Source organism: Pseudoliparis swirei, chromosome 22, assembly GCF_029220125.1.
Source record: "Pseudoliparis swirei isolate HS2019 ecotype Mariana Trench chromosome 22, NWPU_hadal_v1, whole genome shotgun sequence".
Taxonomy (NCBI): domain Eukaryota; kingdom Metazoa; phylum Chordata; class Actinopteri; order Perciformes; family Liparidae; genus Pseudoliparis; species Pseudoliparis swirei.
In genome coordinates this window covers 12,833,533-12,855,857 of record NC_079409.1, presented here as the reverse complement: position 1 = coordinate 12,855,857, position 22,325 = coordinate 12,833,533, and the positions used below count along the sequence as shown (strand labels likewise).

The 22,325-nt window shown below is 42.4% G+C and overlaps 5 protein-coding genes across 8 annotated transcripts in view; 4 read left to right on the top strand and 1 right to left on the bottom strand.

Annotated features, from left to right (window-relative positions):
* Positions 1-13,910, bottom strand: c22h1orf43 (chromosome 22 C1orf43 homolog). Of its 4 annotated transcripts, none has more exons than XM_056444614.1 (9): positions 13,871-13,910; positions 12,999-13,163; positions 11,246-11,351; positions 2,121-2,222; positions 1,912-2,020; positions 1,769-1,822; positions 1,521-1,687; positions 1,105-1,163; positions 1-982 (listed from the first exon to the last, which is right to left on the bottom strand). In XM_056444614.1, the coding sequence occupies exons 4-9, from the start codon at positions 2,181-2,183 to the stop codon at positions 769-771; spliced, it is 666 nt and encodes a 221-aa protein (XP_056300589.1). In that variant the 5' UTR covers positions 2,184-2,222; positions 11,246-11,351; positions 12,999-13,163; positions 13,871-13,910; the 3' UTR covers positions 1-768. The 4 variants fall into 4 exon arrangements, with proteins under 4 accessions (XP_056300589.1, XP_056300590.1, XP_056300588.1 ...); XM_056444615.1 differs by having other exon boundaries at positions 11,246-11,322; XM_056444613.1 differs by lacking the exon at positions 11,246-11,351 and having other exon boundaries at positions 13,871-13,909.
* On the top strand, positions 4,292-9,536 carry LOC130213148 (uncharacterized). Its single transcript, XM_056444607.1, has one exon. It carries the CDS (start codon positions 6,809-6,811, stop codon positions 9,422-9,424), a length of 2,616 nt encoding a protein of 871 aa, XP_056300582.1. The 5' UTR covers positions 4,292-6,808; the 3' UTR covers positions 9,425-9,536.
* On the top strand, positions 9,442-13,520 carry LOC130213153 (pro-interleukin-16-like). Its single transcript, XM_056444616.1, has 5 exons — positions 9,442-9,639; positions 9,797-9,895; positions 9,987-10,236; positions 10,332-10,448; positions 13,012-13,520. Exons 1-5 carry the CDS (start codon positions 9,547-9,549, stop codon positions 13,173-13,175), a joined length of 723 nt encoding a protein of 240 aa, XP_056300591.1. The 5' UTR covers positions 9,442-9,546; the 3' UTR covers positions 13,176-13,520.
* Positions 13,911-14,829: 919 nt separating the features above from the next.
* aqp10a (aquaporin 10a) lies at positions 14,830-19,892 on the top strand. Its single transcript, XM_056444611.1, has 6 exons — positions 14,830-15,073; positions 16,645-16,771; positions 17,077-17,214; positions 17,350-17,468; positions 17,562-17,779; positions 19,208-19,892. Exons 1-6 carry the CDS (start codon positions 14,990-14,992, stop codon positions 19,416-19,418), a joined length of 897 nt encoding a protein of 298 aa, XP_056300586.1. The 5' UTR covers positions 14,830-14,989; the 3' UTR covers positions 19,419-19,892.
* A 1,447-nt stretch (positions 19,893-21,339) lies between these two features.
* The window catches only part of atp8b2 (ATPase phospholipid transporting 8B2), a 33,192-nt gene continuing 32,206 nt past the window's right edge, over positions 21,340-22,325 (top strand). The window contains exon 1 of the mRNA XM_056443923.1: positions 21,340-21,581. The gene's annotated coding sequence lies outside the window, so the exon portion shown is untranslated. The remainder of the gene's footprint in view (positions 21,582-22,325) is intronic.

The following is a 22,325-nucleotide window of genomic DNA, read 5'->3' as shown; positions in this document are numbered from 1 at the left end:
TGTATTTCATTGTTTTATTTGGATAGCAACTATAACAACCACAGAAAATAAATGATTCACCCTCATGGGAACCCTAAATCGCAAAAAAATCCACATAATTCAAGAATCTGGAGGCCAGTCTACCTTTTGACAAAGACACGTTTAGGAAAATACTTTCCCTGGTGCATTAATGTACCAGAATACTTTTAAATTACATTGCACTGAGAGAGATTACTATCATCAAAATTCATTAAGTCAAGTATGACTTCTATAAAACAAACAATTAAGGCAAAAATCCAAAACAGCCCGTCAATTTAACAGCAGCAAATGAACAGTAGTGACATACAACGATGTAAACATAAGTGACATAAACAGTGTGTGCGTTTCAAACATTAACACTGGGTTTCTCAACAAACATTGTTAACTATAAGCCAGTCTTAATCCAGTTGAGTCATTTTAACAAGTCTGCATAGGCCTCTACATTGTGCAATAAATACTGATTGTCTTGTGCCATTGCATAGCCCCATAGCTCTGGTTTTGGTCAAATCAACCCTACTAACTTACCCTGCACATGCATTATTACAGGTTATATGCATAGGCTACACTTAGATAAAGAGCACTGAGTCTGATATGCATTCAACTGTGAACCAGTTTTGGTTAAGCGTTTTGGGTAAGCGAAGGCAGTGTTTTTATCATCACTCTAAACTACCCGGTGACCTGTCGTCGTCCATAGGCACTTTAATCCCTGACAGCTACACGTAGTTTACGATCTTTCTTTTGGAAAGAATTTCAGAAGGAACTGTCCAGAGTGTTGTAGTTGTCTTTGAAGTTCTTCAGCTCCAGGAAGTGTCTGGGCCGCTTGCTGCGCTGCTGCATTGAAGACGTGAGGGAGGTAGTTTGGGTGGGGGAGGAGGCGCTCGCTGGCTCCGTGGTGCCGGTCAGGTCTTTGGCTGCGGACTGGTGGTACTGGCTCGGAGAGCTGCTAGCGCTGTGAGACTTGACGCTGAAACAACAGCGAAGGGGAGAAACAGTTTTTCCCCTTTGCATAATTAACATTCCACGGTGGGATTAGCATCAAAGGGAAGCTGGAGGGGAGCTCTGTGAGGAAAGGGTGCTTTTACTCACACAGAGGTCAATTCAGTCAGAGCTTCATGGTATTTAAAATACTCTGCTTCACCAAAAGCCTTCAGACACAAACAAAAGCCGATGACAAGACATCAGACATTTGGAAACTTTTCATGCAAAACGGAACACACCAGGATGGGCGACATGGTACACATGTATGTAAAAATGTAAATTAAAATGTGTTACGATTTACATAAGTACGGTCGGCTACAATACATGGACTATAATGTTAACCATTACATCTGGAAATGGTTGTTTATGGTATTGAACTACAAGGTGACAACATACATGTGATTTTGTCCATATTTCAACAGTTTTCTTGCTATCGCTTTAGACTGCAGACCGTGTCACACATTATCACAATATGGGCAGGATGTGTTAGATGAGAGACAACCACACGCAGAGACCACACTGACCTCTGCCCCGTAACGGGCTTTGTTGTACCCGTCCAGAACCGTGTCGATGAGCGAGCTCAGGCTGTCTCGGAACACGCAGTGATTGTTTCTCAGCTGGAGAAGCCACGTCCGAAGTCTTTTACCCGTCACGGCGGTGGATGAGCCGCCGAGCTCACGGAAAGGGAGATCTAAAGTGCAGGTGGTATGGTAACACTCTGGCGTGACAACAAGACAAAACCGGGACAAAGTTAGGGGACAGCAAAGCTCACCAGTGTCTCTGACGGCATCCAGTGCTCTCATCCTGTACAGGTAGTCATGGGAACCTGCAACACAGACACACAGATTGTTATGTACACAGTGTATACAAATAAATGTGTGTGTGTGTGTGTGTGTGTTTGTGTCTGCCACTAACCACACAGTTCTCTTTGCTTTAGCCGTTCATCATCTGGGAACAGCAGACGGGGCTCAAAGTGGATTTTCTGAACCTGGCACAGTTTGGCTTCTATTTTTTGTCTCAGCTCCTGCAGCACACACACACATAAGAAACTCTCAGATATAATAATGAATCAGCTAAACACTGTACAGCATCTGACTTCTGGTTCTTTATGGTGTGTGTGGTACCTTGGGAGCGTTGTGGCCAAGGGGAACATGTGGTCCTCTACGAGACTTCATGGCAAACCGCATTATCTGTCTTTTGACGAAGATGAAGAGCAAAACAAACACCTAGAAGGAAGAGTTAGTGCAAGTTTAAACCCTTTTTTATCCTAGTGTACCAGTGGATGATAAACAGAACAAAATAATAAAACAAGATACACTATACATAATAAAAATACACAAAACATTGATCGATTAAACTTACAACATACAGTTGCATCTTTGAATTAATTGTGCAGAGATGTAACACATTATAATTACTTGGGTTAATGTAACATATTTACTTTGTGTAGGCTTGTACTTGCATTTTTGAAAATATTATCTTTACTTTTACATGTTATACTTCGTTACATTTAAAGTCGTAGAGAGTAATTGAGCACAACACACTGCGAAGTCTCCGGAAGAGAAGGTCAACCACCACTTTGTTGTCGAGCGATGTCGTTAATGTGCGGTCTCTCCTCGGCTGTAACTGTAACCTCGTCACTGTTGATCATAACAATAGTTTCAACGTCGTCTCGTTTTCTTTATTTGACTTTTTTCTCATTGTCTAAGTTCAGTGTCTTTTTTTATTAGTTTTTTGTGAGACTGAGGAAGCAGTATTATATATTTATATAATTTATAATCAGCTTCCCGTCTGTTGGTTTGGACAAAAGGGCCTTGTTGCTGATATTGTTTCACTCGTACTTAGTGTGTTGGGTTTTCTTTTTTTAAAGTGTTATTATTAGTAATTATGAATGTGTTATTTTGAAAAGAATATTATCAGCTTATGAAGACAGTAGTGCTTAGACTCTTAGATTTGAATATATAACTCTCAGACCATATAGCTATATTTATCAGGAAGTTTAATAGACAGAAAATCATAATTTTTAAAATTCTATTATAAAACTCGATGGCAAATGATGTGCAAAAAGTGCAAAATACGCAGAAGTAAGTTTTAAAATAAGGAGTAAAATATTATTTTTGAAACGATCATTTTATTTATCGTTTGTATGTAGTATTATAAAACTATAAGACAAAGATAATGTGGTTTTAACACAACAGGAAAAACCATTTCTGTGCTGCATACGTTTGTTTGCAAACCAGTGTTGACCTTAGAGTCTCATAAGAGCCCTGCACACGATGAGGTGTGTGTAATGACTCAGCACAATATTTTGTCTTGTGTACTTTGTGGACCTAGTTGTGTGTTTCGTGGTAAGAATGCAGCGAGTCTGACTCTTAGAAATAGAGTTAGAGAAGGTTGTAAAACACTAATGTGGAGTTCCGCCATCGTGAGATTGACCGTAACCCTCAACCGGACCCGGACGTTACACCGTTACAAAGTGGAGCAGACTCACCAGACTACCGTAGGCCATTACGAGCACCACGTTAACGCTCGAGAGGAGAGAGTCACTCCCCATCTTGAAACGGTACGTCAACGTCGGCTCACTCACCGCTAAATGACGGAAAGTACGTCCAACATGTGACATTTAAAAGGCACGCGGTTGAATTTAAGGACTCGTTTTTTACACCGCATTAAATCTGAAAACATTCAACGACAGACAGAAAACAAGGAAGTAAAATAAGTAAAGTGCTTTTCGTTTTGACATTTCGCTGCCCGCCCGGTTTGTTGACTTCCGCGGCGGTCACGTGACCGGTACAGGCGGGAGTGACGTCAGAGCTGACGTTTCTCTGGCCTCTTCTGCCATCTGCTGTCGAGAGCGACTTCACCACGACGCAACCGACAAACAAATCAACAAACAAGTCAGACAATAAAGGCCGGTATTCGTCGTTTCCAGCTCGGAAAAGTTAGAGATGATTTAATTTCTCTATTTTCACATTCTTGCTGTTTATTTCTGTGATTGACGATGGATTTGCCTGCAGACGTGTCCACTGTGATTAAATGCCATAGACTGCACTTTCTCACGACGCCTCCACCCTAAAGAATGAATGTGCAGAACCAGCGTGTCTCTGTGAGCAGGACAGCGCGTTGCATCCATCCTGCAGAGACACTGAGCGCCATTCTTCTGTCAGGAACAAGGGTGGCTTGTGAGCTATTTATCCCCACTCACAGACTTTTCTCTGTCCTCAGAAGATCAAGCAGCCTACCAGCCCTCTCTCGGCGGCCAATCACTGATTGGATCATTAATGTCCTCAAACTTGGCCTCCATTAATATCTCTGTTTTGGCTTCACGCAGGCACAGAGGGACGTTAAGGCACCCCTTATTGTTGCAGCCCGCTGATGTGGCAACCACAGTGTCCTCTGTCTCAAAGGAAGCAGGTGCATGCAAAAAAAGCAAAAGAATGAGCCTCTACATTCTCGACAACTACAACTGTAAGTGCTTATTAGAAATTTTAAAATGTTAAATATATATCTGCTTCTGCTTGGAACAACCCAAAAGCTGTTTGTTCACATTTCCTCTTTGCAGATTTACATTTTTGCAAAAACTATTTTTTTTCTTCTTCTTTTTTCTTCTTCTGTGTGTGTTCTTCTTCGTCCTATGTGTGGATCAAATCTATCAGCAAACTCAGGAATTTCTCTCCTTCAGTGAGCATTACAGTCCCAGAGATTCCCATTGTGTCTGAAGTTTAGTTTTCTTGAACACATGTCATACGAGAGCTGTACCTTAACAACAATAATCCCTGCTGTTATTTCTGGGTCCAGATGAGCTCTTTGTCGTCTCTTTGTCGTCTCTGGTCCCAAGTAAAGGCGCTCTGTTATTATGTATTTTGATACCTGCTCAGCCAGATGATTTAATTTAGGTTTGTCTTTTGGTGGGGTGATATAACAATCCTGGGAAACTTCCTTTTGGTTCCATTTCACACAATTATCTGAACTATATCTTCTCCCTTAAGCTATGAAATGCTGATGTGTGAGCGAGTTTGAAGTTTGCACCGGCAAAAGGGTGTGTGTGTATGTGTGTGTGTGTGTGTGTGTGTGTGTGTGTGTGTGTCTGTGTGTCTGTCTGTCTGTGCTTGTGAACTCCTTTAGCCGTTTAGTTGGTTACACACCTAACTGAAGTCAGGAATGCTACCCTGTGAGAAGAGGAAACGGGAGAAAAAAACAATGGAGCGAGAGAGAGAGAGAGAGAGAGAGAGAAAAAAAACCAGTGTGGCAGGTTTGCATCACTGTATTCACTCCATCATGCAAAGCTGATGGAAAGAGAAGAAAGAGGAGTTACCGTAGGCGCTGATGTCATTGCAGAGCGCTTCCTTCATTATGAACCCGTGACAACTCGGTGGCGTAGGACAGGTAACAAAGTCCCTCCAAGAGAAGGTAAGGCACATGTGTTTGTAGATGTGTGATTAATAAGATAATTTGTAATCATGTGAGAGTAAATGTGTTGGTTGTTTTAATTGAATGTCCGGGTGCAGTTGTATCTTTTTTGCTGTTTAACCGTAGTTTAAAGAAAACTGTGGCGCGTTGCCCGCGTTACCCAAATGGGAGTTTTTGTGAGCTCGCAGAACAGGTGTTTCTGTAAACCGACACTCGCACTCACCTGCATTGGAAAGCACCAAAGAGACTGTCGCCAAAAGTTACACGCTGTAACCGACATAAACGGCTTCATATCTCAGGCACTGTTTGTCTGATGCCTTTCTCCTATTGTGTGTGTTCAGTAAATCACAAGCTTCCACTATTTGTGTTAAAAAAGAGATGATTAAATCCTAATTCTGCCCTGACGAAGGATCAAAGATGGTTTCACTTCCTTACAGTCTGTTGTGTGTGTGGCTGTGAACTCCCCGATGAGCCGTTGTCCATCCGTAATGGGATCTCTCTCAGCAGGCTGTGTGTAAACTAAAGTGGCGCCATCCTCTTCTTTGTCCATCTTATCTGATCATTTCAACTGAAAACGCTGTTACACGGTTTCAGTCTGTTGTGGTGTTGCTTTGGTTTTATGAGACCGATACACGCTGCACAGTGACTCATTGTGGAACTTTATTACATTGTTTTTGCTGGGTGGATTGCTGTTAGGTGAGTTTTTCCAGTTTGTAGTTCAAGTTTAGCTGACAGTGACAGGTAGTCATGAGTATGTTGCTTGTGTAAACAGCCTACATGATGTGTGTGAACAGCAGGGCACTACCTGAGTCCCACTGTTCTTTGAATGGGCTCATTGAGTCAGCGTGAGAGGATGCCGGAGGAGCAGGGATGTGTTGCCAACTGACTCAGGATATTGTTGCGTTTTCGGCTCTTCATGCTCTTCTGTTTGTTTTTTATTTATTTATTAAATCATTTTCACATGTGCACTGTCCTCTTTACGCTTCCCTGTAACGTGCTGTAAAATGTTTATTCTTTATAGGCAACAGGAACTGTTTGCTGAAGTCGTTCTGAAGGAACCAAATACTGCAAAGGACGGAACAACACGAGATCAAGAAGAAGAGGCCCGAGGCGTCCTCTCTTGGGGAACACAACACGGAGACTCATCAGGAGCGTCGCTGGAATATTCCATTTTTTAATGAAAGCGTTTTTTTCTGTGCAAGAAGCGGATGAGGGCTGTATTTGAGCCACCTTTTCACAGCTTTGTACACACTCGCAGCTGCCGCATTCAAACCAAGTGATTCCAGATTTCCATCTAAAAGACAGTTGCTTGGAATTGGTTGAAGATCAAGTTCACTCTTCCACTCTTTTTGGGGGATTTGGCTCTTGACAGGAGATCATTAACTTTGTTTACTCTCAGACGATGGACTTGTCCACGCTGCCTCCTCCAGTGAGTGAGTTTGACAACCAGAGGACGAAAGCATGCTTCACTGTCCGCTCGGCTAACTCTCCCTCGTACACTCTCACTTGCAGGCCAGGTGAGAGGAAACCCAATTGTTTTTTGGAGGAGGGTCAGGGGGCTGAGGAAGTTGAGAGGAGAGAGAGATACACCAGGATGCACACGGGCACAGATAGTACAACCAAAGGGGAGAATCACCCAGTCACTGGTTATCAAGCCAGGACTGGGAGTCGCAGCAGAGTTCAGTGTGAGGAGGAGGAAACTTCAGGCTATGGAATGTCTACTGAACTGAACCAGAATGGCACAGCAGTCAAACCTATCACAGAATTTGGCACTGAAATAAATAAAACATGTAACCCTGGGTCTGAAAGCCAAGGCCAGACAGACTGGAGGAGATCCAACCGGGCAAGTAGAAGTAAGAGTCTAAATTTGGGAGCAGGGACATCCGCCACTGATCGTGGCAAACTGGCTGACATATTTGTGTTGCCAACTAAACGAGGCAGGGACGAACCAAGGACTGGAATTGAAAGCTTGAGGGCCAGGTTTGTGTCTTCAATACAGTCCCATAACTCCGTTGGTACAAGTCATGTTGAGAAGAGCCCAGGGAGTCTCGTGAGTCGGGCTTTGGAGAGGACCAGTAAAGGTAACTCTCTCCCCACTAGGTTGAGATCCCTGTCTGGACCTTGCTCTATTATCAGAGAGACAACTTCTTCGTTTGGGCCCAAAGGAGGCCAGAGCATAATGGAGCGGATCGAGAAACTCTATGGGTCCGCTGGTTTCAGTAAAACGGAGGATTTCAGCACAATCAGGGACTTCACCCCTGCAACGTCTCATCACAGAGAAACAACCACAGACTCCCTCAATTCGCCACAACAGAGGTCATACGAGTGGGCTTCAGGGGGAACCTTCCCCAGGCGTTTCTCATCAGAAGTGAAAAGGAGCCCCAGTCAAAGCAGGACACCCTTCTCCTTGACACAAAAAGACACTCCAGGTTCTGAGACGTCACTTTTACCACAGACGACCAGGACATGGGAGAGATCGTCAGGGGTACAGGGCCAAGGACAGACACAGGGCAAGTACCCAGAGGTAGGGGGACTTAACGGCGGCAGAGGGTTCGAGGAAATGAGCACAAGGTCACTGGATAGAGCCAGGAGCCGGTACTCGACAGCAGCTCAGGTACGATCTACAAGGGCTGCAGCAGGACTTACTCCATCCCCACATTCAAAAGGTTTCTTTGAAGAAGAGAGATCTGTTTCTTTGAGAGATTTGTCTGGTTTGAGGGAAGGAAGTGGGGATGGGAGTATGGATCAGGACGGGATGAAGGGCGAGACTAATGGCATACGAGGGACATTGACGGAAAGAAAAGAGCAAACGGATGATGTAGCAAAAGAAAAAACAGAATCAAAGAGTAGGTTCACTGATGAAGATGTGTTTGATCCAAACCCACAGAACGTGACAGCGAAATCAATGGAGAGGAAGAAATTCCCAGAGAGGTTATCGGCTGCCTCTGCAGCCAGTGTTAGAAATAAGATCAATCAGTTTGAGGCTCTCACGCAGAGATCCCATGGTTTGGCGACGGGACAGGCCCTCTTGCCCAGACGGGCCTTTTCAGCTCCAACACATCTCAGCTGGGCTCATGAAGGAGTGCAAAAAAGCAGGTCAGCAAAAGAGATAGGTGGATTGAGAAACAAGTGGGAGGGATTAGAAGAGAAAAGGGAGGCAGGTGATGGAACTGAGGAGAGAGTGACAGGAGGAAGACCGAAGCTCGGGTCATATAGATCTTTATCGGTGGATGAGATTGAACAAAGATTAGGGAGGAAAGAAAGGGAAGGGAATTATTTGGTTGAGAGTGAAGGAAAAGAAATGAATAGCGTTAACAACTGTCCAGATGTTAGTAAATATTCTAATCTCAAGACAACGCTCGATATCCCCCTAAATGGAGGAGCGAAAAAAAAAAGTAGAAACTTTTACATAGACGAGGTAGATCTATACAGAACCTCAAGCCCCGAGGAGGCAAGTGAGAGACCACCATCCTTGCGACTGTCCATCTCCGCCGGTGTGCAGAAAACAACAACACCCCCTCGGGTTGCTTCACCTGTTAGTGATGACGACATAACTCCAACAAACTCTCCAATCAACTCACCCTTTCTTACGACTACCACAGAACCGGAAAACATCATTCCCACAGGCAAAATCCCCAAACAAGATTCACCGCTTCTTCCTCGTGCCCTTGCCACCTCCTCCCACAGCGACCTCCCTGACCTCTTCTCCCTGGAGGTCAACACAGCCCTTCCAAATGGGAGGAAACAGCGGTTGGACCTGGATGCCTGGGTCGCTGGCTTGAAACCAAATATTATGATCTGGAATGATGAAGATGATGATTATGATGATGACGATGATGATGAAAGTACACAGAGGGATGAGGATTCAAACTATGACTCAGACTCCGGAGAGTCCTCGGTGACTATCACGAGTAACATGAGCCAGTTGGATCACAAGAGCTTCTGTGTCAGGTGGGTCCTGTCATACATCACATTTATGATTGGAATTATTCCTTCCCACAATTTTTCAAACGGATAAAACTCATAACTCTCGTCTTTAATCCCTGCAGTCTTTCAGACCTGTGTAACTTTGCTGGAGTTGACTACGAGTCGGAGAATGATAACGATGAGTGGCATCGGTCTGCCTCGCTGAGCTCGGACATGTCGGCCCTGTCCTATGTGTCTGTGATGCCCAGTGAGGAGCTGGACCGGCTGCTGGAGGACGTCAGGAGCATGGGGGACAGCACTCTGCAGGTACAGTGCAACTTGTTGTGGATTTAAGTCAACAGTTTTAACATTGCCATGATTAAGGTAACTTTTCCCATGCAAAGTACACAACACAAAATCAGTCATACACAAGACGGAACGAGTATAACCTCCATCTCCTTCTCACTGCTTTCACTTCGTGCAGGACTATAAGGATGTGCAGGTGGTGGTTCTCCATAAGGACATGGGCGTGGGACTGGGCTTCAGCGTGGCGGGAGGTGTGGACCAGAACAAGCCAGTCACTGTGAGGAAACCTCCCTTCTTGCTTATAAAGAAGATATTTAAAAGCAAAGTCCTCAGGCTCCATCATTTGTCCCTCGATTTCTTCCTCTCAGGTTCACAAGGTGTTTCACTCGGGTGTTGCAGCCCAGGAAGGCTCCATAAGGGAAGGGGACCAGGTCCTGTCAATCAATGGCACAGCACTTTGCGGCTACGCCCACTGCGAGGCCCTGAGGGTCCTGAGGAGAGCAAAGACTCGGGAGATGGGGGTGGTGGTCATGAGGAGGGGAGCGATGAGCAGTGTCTGTAAGGGGGAAGCGCAGACAAATATCCAGGGACAAACAAAGACTCAGTCCACTAAGACAGGTGAGACGTGGTACTCTACCAGAGTTTAGATATTAGCCCTGAAGCTGCAGCAGTTTAACGTGAGACATGTCGTCTGTGTGTTTGTGTTATTTCAGATCAACATGTGTTTGTTTGTCTGGAGAAGAACACCAGGGATCTGGGCTTTAGCCTGGAAGGAGGTGCAGACTCCAACTGTGGGAACCGACCACTCACTGTACAGAAGATCTTCCAGGGTGAGAACTGAAGCGCAGTATTTCACATCTCCATCCATCACAGAACTGCATAGAAATGCAGAGATTTGAAAACACTTCCCTCAAAGAGTTGGACATATTATATGTCGGAGCATAACAACATCCCATTGTAGTGGCAATCTTTCATCCCACCAAAATAGCATTAGTGAGGCCAGGCACAGACTTTGTGTGTTAAAGCCAATTCATCCCAAAGAGGTTGTGTGCTGCCTGCAGGCCATGCAAGCTCTTCCACTCCCAACTCAGGAAAGCATAATTATGGACTCAAACAACAGAAAAATGGATGCGTTTGGGTTATTAAGTTTGTAACGTTACACTGTTTTTATTAGTTTGTTACTTGGTGGTCCAAGTATTTTTTTAACCCTTGTGTTGCCTTAGGGTCATTTTGACCCGAATCAATGTTTCACCCTCCTGTTACCTTTATATTTACTAACATATTTTACCCTTTGGGTTCAATTTGACGCCAGCAATTAAAACCTCCAGAAAATTATTATAATTAATATTGTTTTCCAAGTTTAAGTGTGAGGCACTTTATGTTTGTTTGTTGACTACCGAAAGAACACCGACATTAAACATTGAATGGGGTCAAATTAATCCTAAGGCGGGGGGAGGGTGTAATATTGATTCGGGTCAAAATGACCCTAAGGCAACACAGGGGTTAAAGTAAATATGCAGAAAAGAGAAAGATACCAAATTCGTTCATTGCAGGTTAAATAATATTGTTTGCAACCCATCAGGTTAGGTGTCCACGTTTAGATATCATTATACACGTGCTGCATTACCCTTTCATCATCATGACGGGCGGTGCGTCGACCTCTCTTGGAGACGACCTGTTTCAGCTTCCTCACTCTAGGAGGCGCTACAGGACAAAATACACCAACATATCCACTGCTGCCATTATAGATTATAATTTATAAGTTTTGAAAGCACAATTGTTTATCTTTATACGTTCATAACATCTGTCCCTGTCAATATATATCCTACATGGTGTATATTCAGTGTATAAACATCTTTCCAGCATGTAAATGAAATCATTCAGTATTTATTTACTTGCACTATTAGTTTTGTTTATAACTTGCAGAGCATTTGACATGGATATAGATATAGATGGGTTTTCTTTCTATTGTATTGTTGGCCAGTGGTGCATTTGATACACATTTATATAATGTTGATATTAAAGTAACATTATGTAACAATTGTACCTTAAAATAACAGCTTGAAAAAAATTGTGCCGCTACAATGACTTTTAATATGGCGATTTGCGGCTCCGCCATTGCCATCGGGGGTCTGTGGGGAAATAACTCCGCTGTGTAGGATTCTGGAGCCGCCCGCTTTCTGGCAGTGATTACGCAATGTCATATAGTGCCACTCCACGCTCGCAGCTACAGTATAAGGGTAGCTTTTTTATGTAGCTTTTTGGTGTTGTCAACAATATTGTATTCGATCACACGTACTCCACATTCAAACATTTAGAAAACAACGTATATAGGCTGAAAACGCGATCGGTATTTCATCTAAACTAAATGTTGTCATTCTTTTGGTTATGTTGTAACAATTCGCCCTTAGCAACTCAATCAAGGGGAAAAGGTACAATACGCTAACAAAAAAAGGGAATGGTCGGATCTGCGAATTCTGGTGTTAACTCTCTGCTCAAATGGTCGTAAAAGAAAAACACACAGTCGATATGCGGAAACCCAAATGTTATTATATTAAATCAAATTCAATGCATCTGCAAGCCCCCAAAATGAACACATACACTACAAACAATCAAACCCACTCAAAACGAAGTATAATCCCCGGATCCCGACAGTCCCCAAAGTCTTTGCAGTCCCCCAAAACAAAAGTAAATGACTGCACGCGCACCCCCCCCCCCCCTCCCCCCAAAAGCCGGCAAACAGCTGACCGACCAGGCGGAAACGTGGCGAGGCGATGCGTTCAATCCCCGCGCTACTTCAAACTAGTCCGGTAGGTGCTGGGCCAGTTCACAGTGTTCCTGCGCAGTCTTCGTATTAGTGATTCCGCCCGTTGGTATAAATCCAAAATAGAAACAGTCGCCGGATTGCTGCCGTTCTGAGTCCGCTCACCAGCCCGCCGCCTGTCAGCGCGCTCCAAACAAAAAAAATCTCGCATCACCTCCCCCTCGTCACCTTTTATAACCCGTGACACGTACAAATAATAACAATAATAATTATTATAATACAGGACAACACATGATCCCAACTCAATACAAGTGTATGCGAGGCTGCATCTATCGTAACTGGGTATTTACGACACTGAAGTAAACGTTAAATACCTCAAAAACTGAAGGGGGCGCTAAAAGGGAAAAACTACATCATGGGGCTTTAACACCTATTGTCGCAAATTGTGTAGATAACTGTCCTGCCTACTCTTAACCTCTATCTGCCCAGCTGCTATTTCTGTTTCAGTTATGTGAGAGTAATGGCCATAACTGAAAAAAAGTCAAATTCCTTGTATGTGCTCAGCCAGTAAAGCCGATTTGGATTCTTTGTATACTAACTTGTTCATTAAACTCACCTTTTCCTTTCAGGGGGTCCTGTGGACAAGCTGCGTCCTGGTGATGAGGTGGAAGAGATTGAAGGAATGAGCGTGGTGGGGATGAGGCGCCTGGAGGCCTGGACTTTGATCAGAAGACTTCCCCCTGGGCCGGTGGACGTGGTGCTTCGTCGCCCTGTTAAACATCTGGAAACATGAGGATTGTTGAAGTGCTTTGAGCATAGTAAAGGTGGCTAGGAACCAGATTTAATTTAGATATCTGGACCTTATGCCATTTCAACAATTCAACAAATTGTAGACATTATAACAAATCCCTAAATAAAATATAATCAAAATGTTTTATTTTTCTCACTTTATCTACAGGATTACATCTACCTCAAAGCTTGTGATATTTCTTTACCAGCCCATAATTCAAATGCACTCATACATCAAAGTCAACCAACCTTTTGTAACACATACTTTGGTCATCTAAAAGCGAGTAATGTGGCGCCTGTACATAAATACATGTGTTGTAAAATATTGTGAATAAAGAAGCTAACTGCATTAAGGGTTTATATTTCTTTTTAATAAATTTAAAGTGATGTGTTTTACTTTTATGTCATGCAGAGGGTGATAGTGAGATATGTTATCTTTCTATCAGTTTGCAGGAAAAAGAGACACAACTCTGATTCAGGGTAAAGGTATCTGTTCTTTTACACATCAGCAAACAGAGAGACTCAAATGTAGATGCAATAAGATAAGCTATCAATATTTTACACACCATGTCAAGGTTTATGTTGTTGAAAGATAGTAATCACTTTACTTTACTCAGATTCCCAAACTCAAATTATACCCGTAGTCGATTTTCATATGAAATATAAGTTAAAAAAGAGACAGAATAAAAGTCTGCTCACCAGTGAGGATGTGCAATCAACTTTGTGTCAAATAGTCTTCATAGCTTATCCGATTCATTGCGTGCAACAGACTTGTGCCAATCATTATTTCCTCCAACACAGCAAATATTATTCGTTTCTCGTTATCTATTAGTCCAGAGTTCAGTGGAGAGCAGTTATGGGGACATCTTGCTCTTCGATGACGAGAAGGGCATCCCTATCAGCCGCCTTACACAACACCACAGGTAATACATGTTGTATTACCTGTGTTCATGGATTCTTTTTGGACTGGAAAACCATAAAGATCATTTACCAATTTGGACATTTACATTTTCAATATCCACAAAACAGAGAGGTGAAAGCCAGACTGTATTCAATTGAGCCGTTCTTGTGTTTTACACACACAATTTGTATTAGTGTATCTGGTAGGGAGAGAGCACGTTAAGAACATCAGGATGAAATGAAAGATGTAAACATGCCAGTTGATATGAGACTCGACGAACAATTGTATGTGTGCACACTCATTTGACATCCATGACTCTCATAGTTTAGGCATTCTGACGAGGGGAGACTTAATAATGTTAATAGCTCTGCTGGTGATTTTGAGTTTTAATAGATTATTCTCATTTATTTCGTATATAATTGTTACCGACCTGATTTCTTGCATATGGATACAGATTGATGACAGATTGAAACACAAAAACCTGTGTGTGTGTGTGTGTGTGTGTGTGTGTGTGTGTGTGTGTATAATTTAACATAGATATTATGTGTGCTATTGGCTTCTGTTACTACTGGCAACACATAATCCGACTGTTTATGGCCTCAGCCGATGTAACCTCGAACAGTTTAGACACATTATGGCTTTTCTCCAGCCAACCACCAAGTGTGACCACCTGATGAATGAGTAATATTGTTTGACCAGCTGGGGGATAAAGACGAGGCAGAAAAGAGGACGAAGTGGGATACAGAGTGTCCCACTTAGATGCTCAGGCAGAAGTTGTGACAGAATACTGACACACCTCCTCCACTCACACCAGCTCCTCAACAGACAGACAGACAGCCCAACAGCCCAACAGCTGGTCCATCTCTCAACAAAGACAGACTTTAGTGTGAAATGAGAAGACGGATTAAACTCTAGCAATGTTGAACAGGCGTGTTGTGAGAGTCAGGAATGCTCTGGTGCGCGAGTGCCTGGCTGAGCTCTTGGGAACTTTCGTCTTGCTGGTAAGTGACGATCAGGGTTGGCTTTTGGATTTTTCACCAGTTGTCAAATTTGATATACTCGTACAGTTCAAACTGTTTCACAGCATTTGGAATTCATTTAGCTTCATGTAAAAAAAGATCTGTTCTTAGTTTTGTCTGCATTACATTAGTGAGTAATGCTACTGGAGAGAAACCTACCGTCAGAAATAAAATAATCACTATGAACTAAGCCATAAAGATACTGTTGATAACTAATTGTCGGAGGCAGCCAATTGTAAAATATATAAATTACTATCCTATAACACTTTATACTGCTGTACAACTATTATTAGTTGTGTCTGTGTGTATATATTGTTTAGTTGTATATATTAGTCAGTTAGTCAGTTTACAGTATGATGCTTCTTCTCAAAGAGAAAGTATATGTCTACAAAACAATTATGATACAACAAACTATAAAATTAATGAATGTTCAAGATCCATATTGCATTTACATGATTATCCATGCCGGCCTTCCTCATGTCATTGTGTCACCGGCACATTTTAAATCCAACTACTGTTTCTAAGAAGTGTATTTGCTTTGACATTTGAAATACCATAAGTTACTTTAATGTCATCGTGACTTTTAATACATATATAAAACAACAATGTTAATTAATGATTAATAGCTTATAAAGTGTTTTGCTTTCCTGCAGGTGTGGTTATTATGAGGTAATCTGTGGTCATTTCGATAAGATATCACAATAAAAGTAAACATAAAAACATTAATATTAAGTATGAATATTAAAACATGCCCAACATATACAATACAATAGAATAGAGCAGGAAATACTCAATTTAAGAAAAAAGTAAGAATAAAGAAAATGCAAAGTGTATACACTGTATATAAGTATATAACGTGAAGGTGGTGCAAGGTTTTTTGATGTTGTTCAATTTGAGGAGGATCTGGCCAGAGGTGATTTACTATAAAGTCGAATAGCAGTTGGTAGTAATATTCTCCTATATCATGAATGGTCTCCTGTATCAGGAATGTTCTTCTGCATCAGGAATGTTCTCCTGTATCAGGAATGTTCTCCTGCATCAGGAATGTTCTCCTGTATCTGTCCTTGTGAAGCAGTCGGTTGGAGAACGTGCTCCGCTGTCCCTGCAGTAGGTAGTGGAGAGGGTGGTCCGGGTTATCCAACATGGACACAACTTTCTTCATGTCCTCCTCTCCACCACCTGCTCCAGATAGTCCTGTTTGTAGCCGATGATGGAGCCGGCCTTCCTCACTAGTTTAGTGGTGTCGGTTGGCGGCTTCGACTCCAATGCTGCTCTCTCAGAAGACTACGGAGAAGGAGACTAAGGGAACAGCTGCATTGCAAAGTCGACACTAATGAGAGGATGTTATATTATTATCACAATTTAAAAATCAAGCACATTATTTGTATGTGACCACTTATTAGTTTGTTTGACTTAATAAATAATGAATCAATCACTCAGAGATCACTAAGGTATTACTGAATGTGCACATATTGCCTGGAAGGATTGTTTCTTGTTTTCCGGACGCTAACACATAACTATTCTGACGTTTCGTGCCTTTCTCTCCCGTGAAGCTGTTTGGCTGCTCTGCTGCAGCGCAGGTGAAGACAAGCAGAGACACCAAAGGCCAGTTCCTGTCAGTCAACATGGCCTTTTCTGTGGGTGTGATGTCGGCTATGTACCTCACCAAGGGCATCACAGGTAAATTCAATCAACTCGATAATATCACAAAACCAAACTGGCAGCCTTGAAAGATGAACACACGGTGAAATGCAGCAGGAGTGATGCCTCACACTCTGGGTTCAGACTTACTGCTGTGGCTCACTGATCTGAGCGCTCTAGATTTATCGCCCTCTGAAAAGAGGCCTCGTCCATCTTTCCAAGGTCTTCAGTCTAATATCTACCAGTTAGTTGACACAATATACGGCTACAAATAATCTGAACTTAAATTACCTTCCAGTCTCTCAAACTGTAATTCACTTCTGTCTTCCTCTTTTTCTGTGGAGGTGCTCATCTGAACCCGGCGGTGACTCTGAGTTTCTGTGTGTTGGGACAGGTGCCCTGGGGAAGGCTGGTGCCCTACTCCCTGAGCCAGCTGCTGGGGGCTTATCTGGCCTCAGGCCTCGTCTACCTAGTCTACTATGGTTGGTCTTTCTGGCACTTTAAACACTTTATCATTGACATAAAGATGAGTGATAAGAAAAGACCTAAATAAATTCTAACACATTTTCAGTCTCTTTATTTTCTTGTCTTCTACATTCCTCTTGTTTCTGTTTCAGATGCTATAATGGATTTTAGTGGAGGAGTATTGACCGTTTATGGCCCAAATGAAACGGCGTCTATATTTGCCACATATCCTTCAGAGTACATCACTTTGGGCAGAAGTTTCCTTGACCAGGTCAGTGGGAGGATTTGTGTAGACTTAATTCGGGACGGCTGGTTCTTTACTGAACTCGTTATTTGTTGCTTTTATACTTGTTCATTTCATTAGGTAGTGGGCACTGGCATGCTGATGTTGTGCATCCTGAGTTTGGATGAAAAGAGGAACGCTCCGGCTCCCCCAAAGCTGATTCCTCCGATAGTGGCAACGGTCGTCCTGGGGATCTCCATGTCGATGTCAGCCAACTGTGGTGCTGCCATCAATCCTGCTCGGGACCTGGGGCCACGCCTCTTCACACTGACGGCCGGCTGGGGCACTGAGGTCTTCACGTATGTATTTATCACGGCACTAAACACATACAACTTTCCAAGTTGATAACCCAAGAATGCACATGTGTTATCAATCTTTTTAAGCCTTACTGAAAGACACAATTCACCCAAACTGTTCAAACTGACAATGGGGACATTGTTTTCCATTTCTACAGGTTGTTCACCTTCGGTTTCTCAGAAAACCACATAGGTCAGGGTTTATCAGCTGCAGGATCAAAGGTGCAAGCTTGTCACAGAACATCTGATTATGACCTGGTTTGCTCTTCTTTACGATCCTGTGTTTTTTCTCTTCCCCCGCAACTGTTGAATACTTATTGTGTTTAATCTAATGATCTATGTAATAATAATAATAATTCGGACTTCTATAGCGCTTTTCTAAATACCCAAAGACTCTTTACAGGGAACAAGAGACAGACAGAACAAACAAAAAGATAGCAGACAAGACGAACAAACAGGAACAGTAACGTAAAGAAAGGAAAACAAACTGGGGAAGCTGTATGAGTCGTATCAGGGTAAGGGATTAGCAGGTGAAAGTAATTTGGAAGAGGTGTGTTTTGAGGGCTTGCTTAAATAAAGGTAGGGTGGGAGCCTGACGGATGTGGATGGGGAGAGCGTTCCAGAGGGGGGGTGCAGTTGCCGAGAAGGCCCGGTCACCCCAGGTCCGGCGCTTGGTCCTGATGATCTTCAGAGTGTTTGTGCCGGCGGACCTGAGGCAACGGGTTGGAGCGTGGAGGGGGAGGAGGTCTGAAAGATATGGAGGGGCCATGTTGTTTAGGGCTTTGTAGGTGATCAGTAGAAGCTTGAAGTCTATCCTGTACTGAAAGCTGCATTGATAGTTGATTCTGGCCCACTAGGTGGCAGAATACCTCCAAAACATCCTGGACAAATGGGACAAACACCCCTAATATATTATGGCTTGCAAAGCTGTTTTAAGTAAGGTCTAAGGAATTAATTGCATACTTACACAGGTATGGCAGACATGGAGCAACGTTGTCATCCCATTAGTGTTTCTGGGCAGCTGACATGTCCAATATTTACTGGTCTTTTCATAACAAATTGCCACCAACTGCAAAACATAGCTGCATGCTAATATTGTTTGATATTAGTAAGTAGCAAATGTATTATAATTTTTTATAATTAACAACACGTAAGCAGTTTGTTATGTAACTTTGTTTGTGCCAGGCAGTGCACAGTTATTAATTTCTAAAACTAACTGCTTCTGCCTCTGGAAATGTGAACCGTACCCAAAACATTGAGCTAAATGAGGCAACAAGGTGCTTCTCTGTGTGTTTGTTAGCAATCCCTTATAAGTAACACACATCCAGTGTCAATATAGAAAAGTTTAACAAAGGCCAATTTAAATGGACAAACCCTCATTTATTTAAATAAACAAACCCTCATCTGAACTTCTCTGTGTCTGCTCTCCAGGTGTTACAACTACTGGTTCTGGGTGCCCTTGGTGGCCCCACTTATTGGAGGTGTTATAGGCAGTTTCATGTATGTGATCTTCATCCACTGGCACCTGCCTGACCCAGATCCCGCTGAGAGCCTCTCCATTCTCTCCACCATCAGTGACAAAATCCAGCAGCCCAGCAGCACGTGTGACACTGGAGTCGAGCTAAAGGCTACACATCTCTAAGTGTTACTGTCATGGACATATGTCAGCACGACCAATACTGACAGTTAAATACTTGTGAATTACAGAATTATGATTGAGAAAGCAGAATCGGATCTTCGTCACTGTTAAGACGCTCACACATATATCTGTTTTCTTCTGTTGGAGGAATAATGGAAGAATGTCTTATTTATGAGCTTCTTTGATACAGCTAGTGGACTGGAGGAAGCTAATATATATATTAATGGTATTAAAATGCTGTTTACATTTATTTATGAAGTATATATATTTAAAATATATTACTGAGTTGTATGACATTTTTATGAACAGCATTATGACTATTGAGCATAAGTTAAACTCATTCAATAAAACTTTAACCTGAAAAAACTCTAAATTATAATTAATATAATTATATTATATATACAATAAGCTATGCAGTGTTGCGTTATTTCTATATCTCTTATTTTTCTATATAAATATTAAATGTAATCGCTTCCCCCTGATTGTTTGTCTGATTTAGCTCTCGTAGGATGTTTATTCTACTGTATAAAAAGAGGGTCAGTTCAGAGAGCCACTGCAAAACAGTGTCTACATTGTGAATATGTGAGTCTCCCATCAGTGTCTTAGATTGGTTTAGTCACTTGAGTCAATCTGGAAAACAATCAACAGAAGATGGTGAGGTTCATTACAGAGTAATGATGTGACCTTTGGAGCATGTTCACAAAGGTCAAGACTGTATTGAATTGGTGGTCTATCATTAACAATGTCACAAACCATGTGACACAAATTCATAAGCAATAATTGAACAAGAGAGCAGAACATGACAAGACAACACTGTCAATGTCAATAGTGTTTATTCTTTTTTCTCAAAATATAATGTTTTTAACCTCGGTTTTATGTGACCGTTTATACATTATTCTCAGCGTTAAATAGAGAATACAGGAAAGACAGATAATGAAAGCAAAATGAGAGCATCTCTCCATCTCCCCTCCTTACAGTAAAGGACATGTGTCAATGGCATATCTCTGCATACTACAATATTATTAAACTAGAATGGGCACTAATAAAGGAATATCTTATCTTATCTTATCTTATCTTATATCACAAGATTGGGCATTGAATTATGAACATTTTGGCATTAGTTGCATGCCAATTGGATACAAATTGACCGTGCTATCATAGCACGGTCAATTTGTAATTTGCTATGGTAAAAACAAGATTTTGACATTTTCATGACTTTGACCTTGACCTTTGACCCGATTGATCCCAAAATCTAATCAAATGGTCCCGGATAATAACCAATCATCCCACCGAATTTCATGCGATTCGGTTTAATACTTTTTGTGTTATGCGAGAAACACGCTATAGAAATAAATAAATACACGGCGATCAAAACATAACCTTCCGCATTTTCAATGCGAAGGTAACAATAACGTTATTTGTACTTGGATAGGGATTTCTGGGCTACATGTTTGACATTTTCTTTCTTCAATAATTGATCGAGTACAAACAAATAATGTTGTTTAGAATTTAATTGTTGAAACTTCAATGAGGACTATAGGTTCCGATAACTATGTTTCAGTGAATATTGCAATACGAAGTGAAGAGATGTTGGAGCGGATAGTGCTGACAAAAACAGTAGAGGTCAGTATGACATAAAAGGAGAAGAAGGAAAAACATTGCTATTAATAAATGGCAAGTGTGTGTTAATATATGTGTAGATAAAAACAGAACATGCCTCATGCATTGAAATAATGCAACTGTTCTGTTTGCTTTGATTGAAGTTGTGTTTCCAGACAGTGGGCACACAACACTAGGAAACACCACCAGTGATGACAGCAAGTGTCAGATGCTCAGTGAATGTGCTTTGAGGTCTCAAGTGCGGGAGGTTCAGATGGAGGTGGTGTAGGAGCCGGAGCCGAGCCCCTCCTCTCTTCTCTCTCGTCTCTCGTTTCTCCTCTCTCCTCTCTCCTCTCTCCTCTCCCCTGGCCGGAGCCAAACCCTCCCTCACCTCGACACGGTGTCTCCAGCGCATCCCGGGTCGCTGCTCCACCCTCCCGCCTCAGTGACCGGGTCCCATCACGGGGCCGACGTCCAGTTGAAGCCGGAACCCTCACCATGACCTCGGCGAGAGAAGCAACGAGGATGTCTCCACCAGAAACCTTTTGATAACGAACACTTGTAAAGGTAGGTGTTTCCTGAACTGTTGTAGCGGTGGTTAGCCGCCTTCACCATGCATGGACAGCCGGGTTGCAGTCCAGTACTTCGTCAGCAGAAAAGTATTGATGTTCCTCTCGGTTTCCACTGTGAAGTGTTCAGCTCTTATTACTGCGCCAGGCAATGTGATTTACATTAAAGCCGCTCGGTTCATACAGTAGAGTCAGTCCTTAGGTCAGATCTTCTGTCGCCTGTTTTAGTGACAACATTCCCCAAAGTCAAAGTGAAAGTTAGACATGTTGTTGTTGTGGACCGCAGGCATCACCGCATGTCCTGTGGTACCGGAGCATTTGGACTAATAGGGGTATAATTAAATGTCCCCTCAATAAATGTCCGACCGGCCAATTACATGATGTCTTTTGTGGTTCTCTTCTCCCTGAAGAGGACCAAGAGTACCCGATAGTTCATTTGTTGGAGAAACATAACTATTGTGGTGTAATACAACTCTTACAGTGCATAATGACTTCAGTTTGTTGGAGTCATTCGTGTCTTTTGTTGTTTCAATTTGTTGGTTGACTTTCTTATGATTGTAGCAATTCTATTATTTGTGTGTATGTCCATAGGATTTCATGTACATTTCATTAAAACAACATTATTTGTTAACACGGTAGAAACAGATATTAGCAAACCTGTAAAGAACCCTGAGGTGACCATTGACGAACATATTATTATTGAATCAACATGGATCTATATCAATATATGAGACTTGCCTCC